The 21,546-nt window shown below is 37.2% G+C and overlaps 1 protein-coding gene across 1 annotated transcript in view; it reads left to right on the top strand.

Moving 5' to 3' along the window:
• Positions 1-21,055, top strand: part of lamb1a (laminin, beta 1a) — a 45,739-nt gene extending 24,684 nt beyond the window's left edge. The window contains exons 16-33 of the mRNA XM_084094480.1: positions 308-428; positions 513-720; positions 2,914-3,057; positions 5,447-5,678; positions 5,752-5,915; positions 6,534-6,758; positions 8,550-8,767; positions 8,866-8,962; positions 14,858-15,227; positions 15,338-15,522; positions 16,192-16,433; positions 16,802-17,008; positions 17,521-17,665; positions 17,758-17,965; positions 19,160-19,301; positions 19,413-19,589; positions 19,681-19,840; positions 20,567-21,055. Of these exons, the coding sequence (XP_083950606.1) occupies positions 308-428; positions 513-720; positions 2,914-3,057; positions 5,447-5,678; positions 5,752-5,915; positions 6,534-6,758; positions 8,550-8,767; positions 8,866-8,962; positions 14,858-15,227; positions 15,338-15,522; positions 16,192-16,433; positions 16,802-17,008; positions 17,521-17,665; positions 17,758-17,965; positions 19,160-19,301; positions 19,413-19,589; positions 19,681-19,840; positions 20,567-20,706 (3,385 nt within the window). The 3' untranslated portion in view covers positions 20,707-21,055. The remainder of the gene's footprint in view (positions 1-307; positions 429-512; positions 721-2,913; positions 3,058-5,446; positions 5,679-5,751; positions 5,916-6,533; positions 6,759-8,549; positions 8,768-8,865; positions 8,963-14,857; positions 15,228-15,337; positions 15,523-16,191; positions 16,434-16,801; positions 17,009-17,520; positions 17,666-17,757; positions 17,966-19,159; positions 19,302-19,412; positions 19,590-19,680; positions 19,841-20,566) is intronic.
• The last annotated feature ends 491 nt before the right edge of the window (positions 21,056-21,546 follow it).

Here is a 21,546-nt window from a genome sequence, read left to right as displayed (position 1 = left end):
TCGTGAGATAGCGTTGGTCATTATGAGGTGTCACTTCAGTTAGGGTGCTGCTTGAAGGCAAAAAAAGTTTTATTGTCTGTTGTCAAGTGTAGTGTATGTAGTGCAGCTCACACAGAAGTCACTTTCAAACCATGCAGCACATTTGTTTGCAAATCTGCATGGGGGAATCTCCTATTGAAATTACTTGCTTTTGACCATGATAATATGCCGAACAATGTTAACTGTGTATAGAAGGCAGCTCACTAGGTTTTGGAAGCCAATGTCTTTGAGTGTTGAGAAATTGAATTCTCTTGGTTTTACCCATCAGGTATGTGGTGCTGCCCAGGCCTGTGTGTTTTGAAGAGGGCTTGAACTACACCGTGCGCTTGAGTCTGTCTCTATACTCGGCTCTCAGCGATATGCAGTCGCCGTACACGCTCATCGACTCGGTAAGCTTTACCCTCAAAACAGAAAGGCTCAATTGCATCGGAATCCTCAAATGCTGATTGTTCGATTTTGATCCTTGCCCTCAGATCGTCCTCATGCCACACTGCAAAAACTTGGATATTTTCTCTGGCTCTGGATCAGAGGCTGGGGACTTGGTGACCAACAGCGCCTGGGAAACCTTCCAGCGTTACCGCTGTTTGGAGAACAGCCAAGCTGTGGTGAAAACCCCCATGACCGACATCTGCAGAAATTACATCTTCAGTGTGTCGGCTCTTCTGCACCAGGGAGTTAAAGGTACACAATCTACACAAATTCAAATTATTAGTTATTGTTTGATAAAAAAAATCTAGTTCTACACTATAAAAAAGTTGCTGCCTTACATTAAGTACAATCAACTTAAATTTTCAAGTAATTTCAACTTAAATTACATAAAATTGACTTGAAATGAGTTGAATCTTGTATAACTTTAAAAAAAAGTTTAAAACAAATTGCTTAACTTATTTTGTAATTGTAAAAACAAATGTTGTCATACTGTAACTTATTATCATAATTTTTTACACTGTATAATCAAATGTGGCATTTCGACTTCTGTTTCGATCTGTTGTTTAAAGTGCACACACGTACAAATGCTCACTCTGTCATCATCGCATGAGATTGGCTCCATTCTCTAACCACATAAGCATCCCCTTTTCCCTTTATGATAGATGTGCCAGTCTTCATTCTGTCATCATTCATTCAGCTTTCATTTTCCTCCGTCAGCGGAGGTGCTTTCCTGCGTCGTGTCAGAGCTTGTAACGAGGCCTCAGGCGTAATTATACTGCCTTGCATGCTTCCTGTCTGAGACTTTACAGTTTCATCGACTGTCAGGGCAAGAAGAAAAGCAAAAGACATGGCTAGAGGCATAAATCAGAACAAAAGCTTTGCTGACTATAAATATCGGTGTGAAAACGTTCACCTCCACATGACAAAATCAAACATATCAAAACACAGTACTACTAGAAAGATGTGTTCGTCATACTTTAAGATGCTTTGAAACTGTAACTTGTCATGCTTCATGCGATACTTAATGTAAAAACTACAGTCAAACTCCTTTCTAGGAAAAGTAAGCTACAGTTCAAGGCTACACTTTAATAAATAGATACATTGAAGCTATTTAAAGAGACAATCTTTTTAAATATATAACCGATCTGATGGTAAATCTGATGATATCATTTAATCAGAGCAGTATATTACACAGAATGGCAAATTAATGGACTACATTAAACTTGAATAGACAAATTTACACCAATTGTAACAAATAAAACTGTTTTAATATTGTATCCGATTTATTTATTTAGCAGGAAAAATGGTGTTACAGTTGGTGAGATCAATTAATTCAGATTTTTTTATTTTTTAATAAAAAAAAAAAATGAAAACTAATTTATTTTAAACCTAGATGTTTAATTGTGTTCTACCTGCCAAAAATGATTTAAAAAAAATTCAGAAATGTTGGTTTGAGCAATTTCCATTTCAGAGCAAATACATAAATCTAGAGATATATCGCATATCATCAAAAGATCATAAAACATTGAGATTTTTTTTATATCGTCTGACATTCTAGAAGGCGTTTGTGCCTCAATTTGCTGGACTGTAAAGCTCCACTTGGCATAAAAGCCATCGACATTACATCTTTTGGCACTACAAGTGCAGCTTGTTACTAGAAAAAGCTACATTATTTTTTAAGAGAAACTACTGTCACGCTAATATGAAAAAGTGGTTACATTTGTGGTGTTGCTACTTTTCTCCTTAGTGTCACATTATTACTGCTTTAGCAATCCTCTAGTACTGAAGCTTGGTTTAAAGAACCTTTGGCCTGCACCAGTAACTTTGGATTTTTCAGGTCTTTCATGGTGTCATGACATGCCAAGTCACTAAATAAGCATTTTTACGCAGGCTATTTTAACTCAGAGCCGCTGAGGTGTCGAGTTTAACTTGGGTCGCCATGATTTTGCCAAGTAAGACATGTCCCTGGATCAACATATTTTGTTAATCCTGGAACGACATTCCTGTCCGAAAATGTAGTCCTACGCCTACGCCTAAACCTACCCCTACCCATAACTTATCCCTAAAATCAGAGGGAAATGATAGGTGAATAACACTGATGTAGAAGATTTGATTGGTTGATTGGAATGTTGTTCCTGGATCCAAGGATGTTGATGCCTGAACATGTTCTACTTTGTAAACCCATGTTCACCTTTAACTTTGGTGAATTATCTCAGTGTGATTTATGAGGTGTGCACATCCACCAGAGAGAATGGATAACAAAACTAATATCCAATTAAGAAAAAATGCTTAAATATCAGAAGAAAATGATTGGTCGATCTCAAAAATGCAGAGAAAATATGGATAACTCAGTGAAAAAGAAAATTAATTAGAAAGAAAATGCTCAAACTGATAAATTCAATTCTGTTAATATTGCTAATACTGAATATGTTTCTCTTCTCTCAGCCTGCCAGTGTGACCCGCAGGGCTCTCTCAGCACTGTTTGTGACCCCAACGGTGGGCAGTGCCAGTGTCGCCCCAACGTGGTTGGCAGGAACTGCGACAAGTGCGCCCCGTCTACCTTCCTTTTTGGGCCGCAAGGCTGCAGGCGTAAGTACAACTTGCCAGTGGACTCTTTTCACATTTATGGGGTTTGTCATAGTTGGGTAAACTACTACAGTGGTGAATGGAAAGTGCAACAAATATATTTTTTGCGTTCCTATTTTCCTGTTTTTCTCATTCGTCTCATTCGCTCTGGCTTAAATATTGCTTGTATTAAGCATCATTTTAGTAATTCCCACAGGTTTCGCGCTCACAGCATGAGCACATGCACAACTAATCCATATAAGTGGCGCTCTCATAAAGCTGTCTCTCAAACAGCTCGCGAGTACCAAATTTACTTCTTTTTTGTGGCTTATTGCGCTTAAACGGTCAAATACATACAAAATTATGTCAAAATGCCAGTCTTGCAGAGTATTCAGGTAAATGCAGTCAGTTTTGGAATGTAAATAACTGAGAGCAAACTCATGCTGTGTAACAGTATATTGGATCAGTGCATAAACTCTTAAAGTGACAGCAGCCCAATAAACCTGCTGCAAAAATCACTCGCTGCTCTTGACTGAATAACTTTTGTAACTTTAATTGTAAGCATTAACCTGTATTAAATTTTTACAACGAAAACTATCCAGTGTTATTTTACATTTGATTACTTTTATTTCTGTAGTATTTCATACCTGAATACTGTTACCTGAAAAACTTAAAGCCATGTTTATTTCATTTGTCTCTTTATTCTAGTGTATTTATTTGTGCTATCGTTTGCAATTTGTTTATTTGTTCTTATTTTATTACTGACTGTTTACTTGTCTTTTTTTTTTAGTAAATATATTTCAATGATTCACATTGTGCTGTGTGTAAGCTATAACAACAAAATTACCCAAATTATCAAATAATTATGATCTGTATGGCGGTTTTCCCCATGGTATCAAAAAAAAGGTATCAAATATCAATATTTTTCAAGGTCGTATAGGGGTGTAACAATATATCGTGTCACAATATATCGCAATACAAAAATGCAACAATATGTATCGTGGATGGTAACAATAAGTATCGTGTATAGTTCACCCAAAATAAAAATTACCCTGTGAGAAAATATTTAAGTTTTCAGAGTCAGTACTACATTAAACTACAATATATTATGTTGAATATAATGTATAATAATGGGGGAATATTAGTGGGTCCTGATAATGCTACCAGTAAAAAGTGGCCTACATTATTTTAAATATATCTAGCAGCCAGTGACAGAGTACAAGCATAGTCGTCTAAAATAATTCTGTATTTTCAGGTTCAGAATCATGAATATATTTATTCTGGTGTCACCATTGTCCGAGCCTATTCATTTACACCCACAATGTTATATCAAATTTAGCATTTAATCAACAGTACATTTTTTCTTAACCTTTTATTATATGTCTTGGAGTATCGCAATAATATCGTATCGTGAGTTCAGTATCGTGATATGTATCGAATCGTGAAATTAGGGTATCGTTACACCCCTAGTATCGTATCAAAATCCAGTATCGTGAGAACACTAGTCTATAATATAGATTGCACCATGTATCCACCTTATTCCTAGACCCCATGATGCTTTGCGTGAATTATGGGTGTAACTTCCGTTAAGCTGTAAACAATCAGTGAAACGCTCGCTCTATGAACGCAATACGTTAAAAAAAGTGTCACAATGAGATGACATTAATCTATTCACCCTTCAACCATTGAACATTAAAAGGGAATTTAAAAGTGTAAAAGCATCAACAAGGTACTTTCAACAGATCAAATAACCCCAAAAGTGCGAGTCTTTGGTTAATCACTGTAGTAATATCTGTATTATGTAACTTATGTAGCCTTAAAATCAAAAATGTTCATTAACTTCAGCATTACGTGATACTATTTCAAAGTGATTTCCATCATTTTGACTGATAATAAATTGCACCTGTGAAAACTAACCTGGAAAGAGACGTGAGGATTTGAGGAGAACAACGAGAGATTCTTCGTGCATTCCAGTGAATTATTAATGGAATATATTGTAGATTAAATTGTGCAGTATATGTTGTCCATTTTCATACTTTTACAACGGATTGCAAAGGGGAAAAAGAAAATAATCACGAGGAAAAGAAAGCGGCGACTGAAAAGATTTCTTGCCATAGATATTCATGTTATAACATGTCACGTTAAAATACCAAGTATAACGTTATTCTCATGATGTCTGAAAATAAATCATGAAGGAAAATTGACAGCTCATCCAGTCAAACTGACAGATCAGCTTTATTTGTAGGGCAACCTTATGATTTGAAATGATTCATTTCAGCCTTTTTGAATGGAAGTTCCCCAAACTGGAAGTGCCACCCATAATTTAAAATGCAGTAAGGTCGTCAGGAATAAGGTGGATAGACGATTCCTAAAATGTATTTCACAAGTGTAATTCTGTTCTCTTGTTATTTAGCATGTGATTGCAGTCCTGAAGGGTCTGTCCACTCTTTCTGCCACGAGGCCACGGGTCAGTGTGAATGTATTCCCGGAGCGTATGGGCGGCAGTGTGAGCGCTGTCTGCCGGGACACTGGGGATTCCCTAACTGTCGCCCCTGCACTTGCAACGGCCACGCTGAGCAGTGTGACCCGCACACCGGACAGTGTCTGTCCTGCAGGGACCACACCACTGGCCACAACTGCGAGAGGTTAGTTACTGTTTTCTTTGTTCAACAATATAGGTTGAAATAAAGGCTTTTACTCATCAAATCACTTCCGCAGGTGTTTGAACGGCTACTACGGTGACCCTGTCCTGGGCTCTGGAGACCACTGCCGCCCCTGCATGTGTCCCGACGGTCCCGGCAGCGGCCGACAGTTCTCCGGCGCTTGTTATAAGAGTCTCGATTCCAACCAGGTGTTCTGTGTCTGTAACCAGGGACATAAAGGTAAACACCACACATCTTATAACAGCATCTGTCATCATGACACACGCTAGAACTTGTCGTATAAGTTTAGAATCTTTTCCAGATTTTTTATGTTTTTGAAAGAAGTCTCTTCTGCTCACTCAGGCTGCATTTATTTATTCAAGAATACAGTTAAACAGTAACATTGTGAAATATTATTACCATTTAAAATAACTGATGATAATATGAAATGTTTCTTGAGCAACAAATCATCATATTAGAATGATTTCTGAAGGATCATGTGACACTGAAGACCGGAGAAACGATACTGAAAATTCAGCTTTGATCACAGGAATAAATTACATTTTAAAATATATGCAAATAGAAAACAGTTATTTTAAATTGTAATAATATTTTACAATAATATTCTTTTTACTGTATTTCTGGTCAAATAAATGTAGACTTGATTAGCATGAGATTTCCTTTGATTAAAAAAAAGAAAAAGATTCCAACCTTTTGTAACGTAGTGTATGTGGAAGAATATGTTTTTTGGGTTTTTTTTTTTTTTGTCTTGAAATGTGTATTTTCTTTTTGCATCTTGCAAGATGTAATTTTTTTGTAGTGAAAGCTGTAATTTAACACATCTCATGTCGCCCATAGGTGCCAGGTGTGAAGAATGCGCCCCTGGTTATTACGGAAACCCTCACGAGGTGGGCGGAGAATGCCGCTCCTGTCAGTGCAATAATAACATTGACATGCAGGACCCGGGGTCCTGTGACGCCCGCACGGGCGCCTGTCTCAAATGCCTGTACCACACGGAGGGCGAGGACTGCAACCGTTGCAAGCTTGGTTATTACGGCAATGCACTGACCCAGAGTTGCAGAAGTAAGTTTTTGAAGAAGTCCGTTTCAGTACTGAACATTTCCAAAAATATGATCCAAACATTTTATTACATATTTTTGGCATTTAAAATTGAGTTATGCAGTGATATAGATATTTTGGGTGATACCAATTATTATTGTATGGAAGAGGATTAGGGCCAAGCAATAATAAAAAAATAAAACCATCTTGAGATTAAAGTCACTATAATGCGAGATTAAACTCGTTAAATTTCGAGAAAAAAAGTCGAAATACAAAAATGTAATGAGTTTATTCTCACGATCATTTCGACTTTTTTTCTCGAAATTTAACAAGTTTTTTCTTGAAACACAACGACTTTATTCTCGATATTTAATGAGTTTATTCTCAAGATTGTATTTCGACTTATTTTCTCGAAATTTAACGAGTTTTTTCTCGAAACACGACTTTATTCTCGATATTTAATGAGTTTATTCTCAAGATTGTATTTCGACTTTTTTTCTCAAAATTTAACACGTTTTTTCTCGAAACACAACGACTTTATTCTCAATATTTAATGAGTTTATTCTCAAGATTGTATTTCGACTTTTTTTCTCGAAATTTAACGAGTTTAATCTCGCATTATAATGACTTTAATCTCGAGATGGTTTTATTTTTTTATTATTGCTTGGTCCTAATCCTCTTCCGTATTATTGCCAATACAATGCCTGATTAATACATATTTTTATTTAAAACATGATAATGTACAATTGAAAAGTTTCGTTTTTGAAATCTAGTTTAACTCTTTCCTCGCCAGCCTTTTTTTTTTTTTTAAGTTGCCAGTCAGTGTCAGCATTTTCACAAAAGTTTTATGCCCCCCAGAATATTTAGTTGTATGAATATCTGAACATACAGCTTTTTTCAGCTTGTTTTATGCTGAAAGCTTTATGTCTAATAAAAACAACAACATTTTAAACAAAAAGCTGAGAAAATCGTGTTTTTGTCAAAGACTTTGTCCGGAACGGATTCAAAACAATGATCAAAACACAGATGGAGTAGATCGATTCGAGTCCATCAACACCTACAAAGCTTCACAGTCGTTAACCCTTCCTGGGTCGACATTTTATTCTGTAACGTTAGGCAGTTTTGATTTATATGCTGTTTAATGTTTGATGATCGTGTTATTTTACATGTGCGTAATCAATCTTCTATCAGAGATGGTCTAATTATTGGGAGATACGTGGCTCTACCATTGGAGAAAGCATAACGGCCAACTTGGATCATGTGTGCCTGGATAACCAATCACATTACAGCCTTGACGTCATTGAAGTTGTGCGACAGTCAATCACTGTTTGCGGATACCAATCATATCTGTCGTGCAAATGTCTGTGACTTCTCTTATAAAACAACATTTTATTCCGGTGTAAACTCTATAAGTAGATCAATCCAAAACTAATGTTCAAGAGCAAACATATTGAAGATTAGTCGATAGGCCTCTCCTCCATTGACGTCTCCTTCCCTTAGCCTGTGTTACGCTTTTTTCTGCTAAGGTTGCAGGCTTGCCTTCAAGTGTCTTTGGATCTATCGCTTGTTTCTGCTTCTTCTTCGTCTGTTTTGATCCGCAGATTCTGTACTCTTTCAGAAGATGTTTAATAGCGCCCCCTACCGTATGCCGGAAAATTACATCAGTGACGGGGAAAGAGTTAAAGGCTTTTTTACTAGTATATAAAAAAACAATTAAAAGGCCGTTTAAAAAACGTACATATTGTGCATCTTGTGTAAGTATGGATTTGATTCTTGGCCCCTGAGTTTTCAAAAGTTTGTCCTCTTCTTTCTCAGAGTGTGTTTGTAATAATATGGGCACTGCTAAGGAGACGTGCCCTTCTCAGGGGGACTGCAACTGTGACTTAAACAGCGGACAGTGCCAATGTCTTCCCAACGTGGTGGGCCAGCAGTGCGATCAGTGCGCTCCGGACACTTGGAACATGGCCAGCGGGAAAGGCTGCGAGGCCTGCGACTGCGACCTCAACCATTCCTTCGGCTCCTCCTGCAATGAGGTTAGACCGCATTCACAGCCATCGCATGTTTGGGATAGTAACAAAGTACACATTTTCAGATGGATTCATTTGTGTTGTTTTTATCCTCTGTGCTTTAGATAATGGGCCAGTGCTCTTGTAAACCTGGGTTTGGTGGCAGATCCTGCCGAGAGTGTAGAGAACTGTTCTGGGGGAACCCTGAGGTCAGATGCCACGGTGAGTTCAGAAAATAATGAAAAATATTAGTGCATTAAATTACCCAGTGAATTATGGTAATCTTTTATAACATCTGCAGTGCATTTAACTTTAATAATGGGACGTATTTCTCCAGGAAATAATATATTATGGGGCGTTATTTTGTTAATTTTATTTTGAAAATATTTAAACAGTTAGGCTATTATATTAATGATTTATATTATTATTTAACTCATATTATATTATGTACTATTTCAAAAGTTTAGGGTCTAAGATTTTTTTACCACTTTTATTCAATTAATCAAAAGTGACAGTAAGAACATTTATAATGCTCCTCTGTGTATTATTGGTTTTAATATTATTTATATCATTATTTGTTTTAATTTGTAGTATATTATTTCCACTATCATCTCAAAAGTTTGGGTTCATAAGACTTTTGAAAGAATCTCATACTTTTATTCAACATGGATGCATTAAATTGATCAAAAGTGACAAATACATTTATAGTGTTTCTAAATATTTCTATTTAAAATAAATGCTGCTATTTAAAACTTTCTGTTCATCAACGAATCCTGAATTTTTTTATCACGGCTTCTACAAAAATATTAAGTGTACTAAATATAAAAAATAACACAAGTATTTTCAATATTGCTGATGATAATAATAAATGTTTCTTGAGCATTAAATAAGCATATTAGAATGATTATTTATGTGACACTGAAGCCTGGAGTAATGATGCTGAAAATTCAGCTTTATTAAAAAAAATATTAAAATAGAAAACAGTTATTTTAAAATGTAATAATATTTTATAATATTTCTGTTTTACTGAATTTGTGATCAAATAAATGCAGCCTCGGTGAACATAAGAGACTTCTTTCAAAAACGATAAGAAATCTTAGCCCAATTCGACCTCAAAGTTTTGAATGATTAAATATACTGTATATATTATTTAAGTTTATATTGTAATGATTATATTTTTTTCCCCACCCATGTAGTCTCGGTTATGACAGTAGTCTGTACTTTTTATCCTTAGAATGATTATATAAATTTAGTTTAAAAGAAATAAACCTTAAATTTTAATTATCACTGCTGAACATTAAACAAACCCAAAGAACACAACTAAACACATTTTGCTGACAGTGGAAACACGCCAATGGTGAGTTCTGCCAAAACTCTAAACCATAAAAACTATAGGCAACCCAGTTTTGTAGGAATGTGTAGCAGAATGGAAAAGCCCTCGTCCCACTCTTTGATTCGCCCCAGATGTGCGTGACCATGACAAGCTCGTGGGGGGATCTGTCGAAGCCTCGCAATATCCTCTCTACTCCCACAATGCACCTTTGTATTCGTGGGCTTTCCCCTTATGGGTGTCTGACGCAGTACCCCTTCACAGAAAAGAGTTTTTGTCCTCTCTCTGACTGTGTTTGTGGCTGTGCAGAACATATCTTTGAAAATCTATTTGAACTTTTCTGGTGCTTTAATGGAAAGTGCTTTTGACAGGGTAAGATTCTGACTGAGCGTCTACTATCTACTGATCTCCTTCAAGATGGTTGTGAAGCTTTTCATTAGAACTTCTAATCTCCGCTCATTTAACAGCTCATAATCAAGGATGATGTATGTAAAATATGACACCATCAGCATTTCCAATAAGTTGTCGAAAGAGATTTTCAGTGAATAACAATTTGGTCTGTTTCACAGAAATCCACACAAGTCATATAAACAGTTTTATGCTACGTTTTTGGAATGACACAAAGGAAATGAAATGCAGATTTATTTATTTTTTGCTAAAACTATTGCTTTATTTACCCGTTTTGGCCATTTGGCCTTCAGTAGAGCAGGTTTTGGACTCTCTTTAAGCAGAAAAGGCGGTTTTCTAACCAAGATATTTTCCACCCCCACACTCCTCCGTTTGTTTAAAGAGTCCGGATGGAGCAGGAAGCCCCCTGTGTTCCTCTAAGATCCAGTTACCCCTCTATAACCCTTCTGTTGACTCGCCCTCAACATGCTCTTCTCTTTCCCAACACAGGACTGAGTGTCTGTTCAGTTTGAGCTGTGCTTTATGTGGTTTCCTCTTAAATACTAGTTTGCTAATCTTGTGAAATCCCAAGCTTTGAGCTTTGTCCAACCACATGTGATTTGTTTAGAGATTTTGTAGGTTGTAGTTTATCTTGTACATTTTGTGTCTGGTTTGCTCTTCAATCAAGAATTCTGGTCGGTTATGGCACTTCAGTTTTTAAGTTCAGACTAGTGGATAAGCTTTTTAGTAGAGCTTTTAAAGGTGATATGTACAGTGCAATGCATAAGTGAATACACCCATGCTAAAGTTGACTAAAAAGAGGAATAAAAAATCATATTTTGGAAATTGAACTTAATGCCTTAATTTAAAAAATTAGGAAAAATCCAACCTTTAAGGACACCAATTTTCTTTGTGAATGAATAATGTATCGTAAATAAATAAATGTTCTTCCTTAAAATACATGGTGCATAAGTGAGTACACCCCTATGTTAAATTCCCATAGAGGCAGGCAGATTTTTATTTTTAAGTATTTTTTTATATTTTTTTTTAGGATACTATGCATCCTGATAAAGTTCCCTTGGCCTTTGGAATTAAAATAGCCCCCCATCATCACATAGCCTTCACCATACCTAGAGATTGGCATGGGGTACTTTCCATAAGATCATCTCTCAATGCAAATCAAACTAGCTTTTAGGCTAACTGAAATACAACCATGCCAATCTCTAGGTATGGTGAATGCTATGTGATGATGGGGGGCTATTTTAATTCCAAAGGCCAAGGGAACTTTATCAGGATGCATAGTATCCTAAAAAAAAATAAAAAAAAATACTTAAAAATAAAAATCTGCCTGCCTCTATGGGAATTTAACATAGGGGTGTACTCACTTATGCACCATGTATTTTAAGGAAGAACATTTATTTATTTACGATACATTATTCATTCACAAAGAAAATTGGTGTCCTTAAAGGTTGGATTTTTCCTAATTTTTTAAATTAAGGCATTAAGTTCAATTTCCAAAAGATGATTTTTTATTCCTCTTTTTAGTCAACTTTAGCATGGGTGTATTCACTTATGCATTGCACTGTATATATGTATGTGTATATATGTATGTGTATATATATATATATATATATATATATATATATTATGGAAACAAAAACTCGCGATTCATGATGGTTTTGAATTGCTTGAAATATGATTTGAATCACTTCAAAAAAGGAAAATACAGTTAAGTGCGACATGTGCAGCTTAAGTTTGTTATATAAGCTACATAAAATTATAATTGTGTGCTTGGGACATGGCTTTTATTGGTAAGACTTTTGTTTTTGTAATCAGGCTCTTAAAAGTTATATAAAATTTGGATTTAGATTTATCGGCCAATATATCAGTTATCGGTTTTCAAATATAAAGAATTATCGGTTATCATATCGGCCAAATTTTTCCTATCGGTGCATCCCTTGGTAAAACAATTTGGGGAAAATTTTCCTTGAATGCAACTTAAACTCTAAAAGCCCTTGTGAAAGGAATGATACATATACAATTATTCATTTTGCAGACACTTTTAATCAAAGCGAATTACAAAGGAGGAATACAGCAAGCGATTAATTGTGAAGAGGCAAAAAAACTAGAAGTGCTAAAAATACAAAGTTTCAGACTTTTCTTAGAGTATCATAAGCTAGAATAGGAAGGGATTAAAGGAAAGTGAAAGCATATATTATTATTTTTTTTGCTGGATAGCTTTCCTCCCATTTTTACAATAACCTTATCTGCATGGCGATGAAAAACAGATGGAAAGGGATACATACCTTCCTGCATCGGACAGCCATGTAAAACTATATCTGTGAATAAAAACCTACTGGCAGTTAGATTAGAATTGCAGGTCTTTAGTTGGTTTGAGATTTAATTCATTGACAGAAAAAGGATATTGCTCATGCAGCGGGAGCTGGCTTCGTGGCTGGTTACCGTTTACACTAATCTGGCAAATACATCACTAACCCAGACGTCGGTACGCTTTTAAAGGCATAATTTCCGAGAGCTTGTTAACACCGTCATGAATGTTTAACAGCAGTACTTTGGACTTTGTTAATAGGGTGGTCTAGGCTGGGAGACTGTGGTTCCTCTTCTCGACTGGCGTGTGAGATGTTAAAGATTTACATCCCCATGCCTTAGCCATGTATGTCTGTGTAAAGTAAACGATTGCTGAGTACACAAACGCATTGCATTCAATCTTCAAGAAGCGTGTTTATTTTAGGCCTACTTTAAAAAGGTTCATTTCATTCTCAAGCCAGGTTTTAAACAATAAAATGCAGATGTGTTCCTAGACAGTAAAAGCATGTCGTAGTGTTTTTGTCTGTAGTAAGGTGTAAATTGCTACAAAATCACCATCACAAAAACTCCTATGCCAGTCGCCATCTCCAGGGGTCACATAAACGGTATTGTCCCAACAAGAAACACCCCTGGTGCCGCCTGAGGCCCCCTGGATAATAGCAGGGATTAACCTCCGAGATAATTCCCTATCTCTAGTACCTTGTATGCATTAGTGCCCTTAGGTGAAGGAGTCTTTTCCCGTGGAATGTGTGTGTAATCACTACACACTGGAATGCGTTTTAAGTAAATTAACCATCCCAGACAGGGTCCCCATTCACGTATTGTATGTGTCACATGTATTGTCCTGAATTCCTGGTTACTTATCTACCCAGAAAGACACGGGCTCTGTTCCAACTCCTAATGAGCTACCAACTTATCTAGGTAGCATCATTTTCTTGCCCACTAATGCCAGATTGGCACTACAAAGGTGTACAACTCCACCAATTTAAAGGCAAAGTATGGTAACAGAATTGACGCAAAATTTATGGGCACATTTTTATAAGATTGAAAGTTATTTTTAAACAAATTAATGTGTTAGGAACGTTTTAGAATTAGGAAAATGTCTATTTAGGGTTTTTATATATACAATAATTGAAATATTACCAAAAGTACACAAAAAAATGACTAATTCAGACAACAAGAAATAATGATTTTCAGCTATATAAGACACTTTTTACAGAAAATATTATATTTTTATGGCCTGTAACATCTTGTGATCCATGACAATGAGTAACAATTTATTAAAATAATAAAAAATATAACCATTTGAAAAAAGCTGAAAAAAATAATAACTTGGTAAAGCAAATGTTATTAACTAGGTTTTGGAAGAGCGCTAAATGGTTATGTTGATAACTGAATAAAAAAAAAAATAGAAACGGGTTTCAGATTCTTGTGAATCTAAAAAGAGATTTTTTTGGGTGAAATAGGTCTTGATGAAGGTTAACAAGGTTGTTAAACCTAGAATGTTCTGTGGATGAGTGTGTTTGTTTAAGGGCCTCACGTTAGGTCATTCCTGATGTGGTGTTTGCCAAGTGTCTCGTCTGTCATTGTGGGCAGTTACTGCCTTTTGTTCACCAAACACTCTGAAACAACGCTAGCAGTGCAGCACTAAAGTGGGCAAACAGTCTTTTCCTTCATGCTTCCACTCACACCTCGATCACTCACTCTTTAAACACCAGCCTAATAAGGTCACTGGAACTCAAAGTTTGCAGCTGTTGACAGAAAATGCCAGTAAATGAGCTGCTGTCTTACAAATCTTGCATAGGTTTAACATTTCAGTTCTTTCTGCCTTACAGATTTTTATTTTTCTGATGTCGATCTCAATCTACATAAATCTGGCCAAGCTTTTACTAATTTATTATTTAACCAATGCAAAGCACACCACATCATTGTTGAATTCTTAATTTCTTAACCAATGTTGTATATATATATGTGTATATATATGTATGTGTGTGTACCAAAAATGTTTTTAATAGTTTTAAGTAATGATAATAACTGTACTTAAACCTCTGTGTTCCTGTATATTTTCTCAGCATGTGACTGTGACCCGAGAGGCATCGCGGAGCAGCAGTGCAACAAGGCCACAGGTCACTGCGTGTGTGTGGAGGGTGTTTCCGGTCCCCGATGTGACACATGCGCTCGAGGCTTCACGGGCGACTTCCCACAGTGCGAGCGTTGCCACCAGTGCTTTGCCGAATGGGACGTAATTGTAGGCGACCTCACCAATCAGACCCACAGACTGGTCCAGAAGGTCAATACCATCAAAGCCACTGGCATTACTGGACCCTACCAGGCCACCATCAATAACGTTGAAAGCAGCGCCAACTCCATCCGCAACATCCTCGCCCAGAATCCAGCCACTCAGCCTCTAACGGAGCTCCAGGGACTTCTCGAACAAGCTACGTAAGTTACATCCTTACTTAGGGATGTGGAAGCAAGTGCAGATCCTTCTTATTAGTTCACATTGAGAGATCATTGACTCTTCTCATAAGAATAATCCTCTTTCTCTAAAGTGCCTTGATGGCTGAAATGAACACCAACCTTAATCTGACCGAGGAGACCTTGTCCGAGATCTCATCTGACAACAACAGCACGGACACCAAACTGAACTCCCTCAAAGAAGAAGCTCAGAAACTAGAACAGATGGTGAAAGACCTGCAGAAACAGGTGGAGTTTGTGAAGAATTCAGACATTCGAGGTGAGTAACATAACTTAATTAAGGGGCCATATTTTAACGATCTATGCGCATGGTCTAAAGCGCACAGCGCAAGTGCACTTACGGCGTGTCCAAATCCATTTTTGCTAATTTAACGACAGGCAAAATGGTCAGCGCTCCCGGCGCATGGTCTAAAAGGGTTGTCCTTATTCTCATAATGAGTAATGGGTGTGTTTTGGGATGTAACGTGCAAAAAACTAATCAGAGTTTCATCTCACATTCCCTTTAAAAGCCAGTTGCTCTTGCGCCATGGTGGATTCGCTATTTACATGGCAGAATTTGCAAGCGGAAAGACTGAACGCTTCTCTAGTGAGGGAATGGATCGGCTCGTAGGCGAAGTTAAAGCGTGCAAGCAGAACATCTACGGGACAAGCCCACCATATCTTTATGTACACAATATTAATCTTTTACCTTGTAATCCTTTTATTTTTAATATTTGTCATGTTTGTGTGCTGCTGCGCATCCCTGTGTGTGTAATAAGCAGATTGTACGTGCGTTGTGGACCCGCCTATAGGAGCATATTATTAATGCGCTCTTTAAATAACAAAAAAATAAAAAATACTGCGACATTGACTTTAGACCAGGTTTGAGTTGGTCAATGGTGCAGTCTATTTCAGTGTCCTCAAAATAGCCGTCTTTTTCGGTCTACAGGGGCCAGAGCCAGCGTGAATCGATATTATGAGCAGTCCCAGAACGCGGAGGTCCGTGCCAATGCCTCCACCAGTGACCCATACAACCTGGTCAATCAGTCTGCCGTCCTGCGGACAGAAACGGAGGACTTGATGAACCAGACCAAAGAAGAGTTCAGTCAAAGGCAGGATGAGTTTTCGACGAAACTGGACAACCTGGCAGGACAACTAGAGACTCTGGACCTGTCAGAGCTTAGCGAGAAGGTAAAGCAGTCAACAGATTTATGATCATGGTCTACGTCAAGAGCTTATCACTGAAGAATTAGCAAAAGTTTAGTTTTCAGAAACAAATCAAGTGCAAGAAAAACTATTTTGACATCACTTTAAAATTGCCTAGATATCCTTAGACTTTTGTTCCTGATCACACAAAATCTTAAGCTTTGTATTATACTTCCCAAGGTGTACAATTACATAAAAAAAGTGATTGAATTTTCTGTTTTTTTTAGCTTGGGCCAATAAACAAACACCCACATTTGTAACCACCCAGAACACTCTAGCATCATAGCATCATGCCAGTGAGTTTTGCTCATTTAAAACCTAGTTTTACCGTTGTGATCTCTCCTCGGATACAGACATGTGGTAGTCCAGCTGGCTCTGAGAACTGTGCCGACTCTCCCTGTGGAGGCCTGAGCTGTGTGGACGGGGAAGGGAACAGGAAGTGTGGAGGAGAGGGATGTGATGGCCTCGCCACGCTGGCCCACAATGCCTGGCAGAAAGCCAAGGACTTTGACCTGGAGATTATCAGCGCCATGGAGGAAGTGGACAAGCTGTCCAAAATGGTGAGGTTTCTCAGCAGACACTGTATCTGCTATTGATATGATAAAGGATTTTGCAATTATTTTCTAGAGATGTTCTGCATTTTCATTCTCTATTTGGATCTTTTCACTTGTCAACTGCTGAATGCCATTTTGAAGACATTAAAGACATTGAAAAATAAAAAAATTTGTACGATTTGCAAGGATTTCTTCTTTAAGGATCCTTTCTTTAAAGACAGGCTAAAAGGAAAACCTGACCATGAAAATGAACACAGTGCTGGGCTTTTCTCTGAAACATGCAGCGCATCAGACCATATAATTATATGATTTATTAACATTTTGATGATCACACTAAGCGATAAAATTTCACAATCTCACCACCACGCGTTGTCAAAATGAATAAAAAAAAGTTTCTGGCAACTGGCGAGTAACACTTTGGCACTTCCCTGGCTAACATGCTAGTAGTGTCCTGCAGATGGTGGGATAAATATGCAAAAATCACATCCATGTAAAGAGTCCTTAATATGTTTGTTCAGGTGTCAGAGGCAAAGGTGAAAGCAGACGAAGCAAAGTTAAATGCTCAGGAGGTGCTGGTGAAGACCAATGAGACCAAAAAGCGCGTGGACGGCAGCAACGAGGAGCTACGCCAACTCATCAAACAGATCCGAGACTTCCTCACTCGTAAGACACACTCAGCAAGTTTCCTTGAGCTAAGTTGCTCGGATGGTGAAAAGTGGCTTGAATTTCAACTCCTACTGTGTCTGTTTCTTCAGAAGATGGAGCGGACCTGGAAAGCATCGAGGCTGTGGCCAATGAAGTTCTGCAGATGCAGATGCCCACCACACCAGCCCAGCTGCAGAACCTGACAGCGGAGATCAGGGAGCGCGTGGGCAGCTTGACAGATGTGGAGGACATCCTTAACCAGAGCGCCAATGACATCATGAGAGCAGAAAGCTTGCTGGAACAAGCCCGCAAGGCCAGGTCTGAGATATACTCAATCCCTGAGAACAGATTGATACAGTTTGAACAGGCACCGGTCACAAATCAGCTACACAAAAACCTTTTATTCTTCTACTACTTTTCTATGAGGTTTGCCATTTTTGCAACCTGATTATCAAAATTTGCCATTTTGCATGCTAGGTTATTTTTTGCAATAGTCAATTTAAATAGTTCTTATAACAAAAAACCTGGGATTTGTGCCTCTAGTGCTAAAGTAATGGGACACTAAAGCAGAGGTTCTCAACTTTTTTGACTTGAAGGAACCTCATTGTCCAACATAATATTCAAGGCTCTCTCTCCCCTTTCCCAATTTTTTTCATTAGAAAACTGTGAGTATTGGCATATTAAATTACCATTTTAAATTACTTTTGTGATTTCGATATATACAACTACTATAAGTATATCCAACCTAACTCGGATACAGTCAGTACATTCATGCTAAGCAGTGTGTACTATATAGCAAATCTCAACTGGTTGATTGTTATATCAGCAAAAAATTTAAGTTTATATAGAACAACCTACTTTGCCTGCGTACATACAGTATATTCATGTAAAAGATTCTGCTATATAGAATCTCGATAGCTTGGTTATTTATACCGTTGCAAAATTTTAACTAGATTGTCGCCCAGCTCTGTATATAAAGTTGAATATATTATATTGAACTTCATCCGCATACATACAGCACACTCACGTAAAGCAGTATATCCTACTATATTGCAAATCTCAACTACATGAATGATTGTATCTTTGCAAAGCGTAAACTATATTATCACTAATCTCTAATCTGCTAAATGCGACTTTAAAGCGTGTTGATATTAAGATATTATAATCATTAACAACATGATTGTTAGTAAAGCTGCTTTGAAACACTCTGTGTTGTGAAAAGAGCTATATAAATCAATTTGACTCAACTTGATTCCAGAAGTTTCTGTATGTTCTTCAATAAAACCAATAATCATTGAATGGGGAAAAATAAATACTGTTTGTTTTTTAGTATTTAGATATATTAATAACAATTTGTTCATTTCAATACATTTAAGTTATCATGCGCCTCCTTTGAGTGTTTGTTGAGGCCCCCTAGTGGGCCCCTGATCTAGAACTGTGGAATGTGGCAGTATTGCCACCTACTGGCCAGTTCATTGAACAACACGTTTGTTTGTTCTCTATTTTTCACAGGAAGGAGGCGTCAGATGTCAAAGACACAGCTGAGATGGTGAAGGAGGCCTTGCAGCAGGCTGAACGCGCTCAGAGTTCAGTAACCGAGGCCTTGAAACAGGCCACTGCTGACATCAAGGGAACACAAGACCTGCTGGTCTCGGTAAGTCTACACTGGTTTTTATCACCACTCAACAACTGAGTTCTAGACTTGTTTTGGACATGAACAATTTGCTGCTTTTGAATGAATCTAAATGACTCTTTTGTACAAAAGGTGGAGTCAGAGACATCCGACTCAGAGCTAAAACTGAGTAACGCCACCCGAAGGCTCCTGAAGCTGGAAAGCGATGTAGCTCTGCTGAAAGAAAAGGCTCTCAACACCTCCACAAGCGCCAACAGCACAGAGAAAGAGGCTGATAGCATTAACGCACTGGCCGAGCAGCTCAAAAAGGTGATTGTAATATCTGGACATGTTACGTCATTTTTGGTATTAACTGTTTTGCGTTTGTAACCTCTTATGTTGTGGTTGACCGTTTATGCAGGATCTGGATTCAGAGCTGAAAGACAAGTACAGTAATGTTGAAGAGCTGATCACACAGAAGGCTGAAGGAGTGACAGAGGCCAAGAAAAGAGCAGAGAAACTCCAACAGGAAGCCAAAAATCTGTTGCTACAGGCCAGCGAGAAACTTCAGCTTCTGAAAAGTAAGTCGACAGTGCATTTCTAATTGCTAATTGCGAAGCAATTATTACACATATCTGCATGAAATAAGCGCAACTGCAACACCAGCTTTTACACACATCACTGGGTAACAGAGCTGCGACTATAAACCTCAATGTTTAAAAAGTTTTAACCCAGAAATCACTTTAAAGTAGTGATGCACTGAAAAATAAAAATTCTGGGCCGAAACCCAAAATTCAGGATGCACTTGGGCGAAAACCGAAAGTTTATTTGATAATCAAATAATTAGTCATTCATTTAATAATCAACACTCAAATTAAAAAAAAGTTGTATAAACATTTAAATCACACATTAGCCAGTTTTTATATCAACTTTTAATAATAGAATGAAGACATTACTAACAGTAAAAATATAATGAATATGTAATTCAGTGCATTGAAACACTAATTGAGCGGATACAAAAGAATGCCAAAACGACATTTATTGTTTGAATTTCGTGATAAAATCCACATAATTTAAAAGTTGAGACTCTTCAATTGTGTGAACAAAACAGACGTGAACACGATCAAAACGCGACATGCTAATTAAACGTCACTGTTTCGGTCAAAATAATTTCGTCCAGAATCTAAAATCTTTGGTAGGCAAAATTTCGGTGCATCACTAGTTTAAAAAGAACTATCATACAACTGTTTTCAGTTTCGATTTTAGTGTTCTCAATTAGGAAGAGCTAAACGTCTGTTGTTTTGCAGATCTTGAGAAGAGCTACGATGAAAATCAGAAGCTGCTGGAGGACAAGGCCAATGAGCTGGTGGATCTGGAGAAGGCTGTGAAAGAACTGCTCCAGGAGATCAGTCACAAAGTTACCGTCTACAGCACCTGTCTGTTTTAACGCTACTACTGGCTGCATTAGGAAAATAAATTATATTAACTTTTTTGTGAGTTTTACAACTGTTACAGCTACAACTTTACCCACACATTTATCTTTTGTCACTGTATGGAAGGGTGTTGCACACTTTTGCGACCACAAGAGAATGTAATTAGGATTTTAAAATGTATAAAAGATCAAAGAGTGAATGTAAGATATGCCCAACATAACTATGAGACTGCAATTACAATGAAATCGATAAAGAAAAATAATGTAAATATGCCTCAAATTTTCTACTTTTCTGTCACAGATATCTGGATCAATTTATAAATGCCATGAAAAAGAAATCAGAATAAACTCAAGTTTATTAATACTACAGTGTGAAATTGTGTCGTTGTTTTCACTCCCTCAACACATCCTTGAGTTTATAAAATACAATCTGAGCATTCTAATTAAACTTTATAAGATATAAATAACAGTCGAGACTTATGTATTGTGGAAGAATCACTACTTAATCCATTTTTTTTTTACTTGGTTTATGCTACTTGTTTTATTTCTGTAATAGTGGTATGGCGGACCGTAGAGCGGAGGTGGACCTGTACTGTGGCGATGTGGAGAATCATCAATGTCATTAAAATAACCAGATCATAAGAGTCATTTGTCCGTGAATCAGACCTCACTGGAAGCTCTATATTTTTTTTTAATCAGTATAAAGAGCCAGCTCAGAGTCATTTGCTTGTTCGCTATATTGAGCTTAAGTCATTGCGCTGAACTGATTTATTTAATTCAAAGATTTATTAAACGAGTATTAATTTTTTATTATTTTTATTTTTTAACAATGCATTCAAATAACCAATAACTGAG

The sequence above is a fragment of the Abramis brama genome (assembly GCF_963993115.1).
Source record: "Abramis brama genome assembly, chromosome: 20".
NCBI classification, from domain to species: Eukaryota; Metazoa; Chordata; class Actinopteri; order Cypriniformes; family Leuciscidae; genus Abramis; species Abramis brama.
This window is presented reverse-complemented; position numbering and strand designations above follow the sequence as displayed.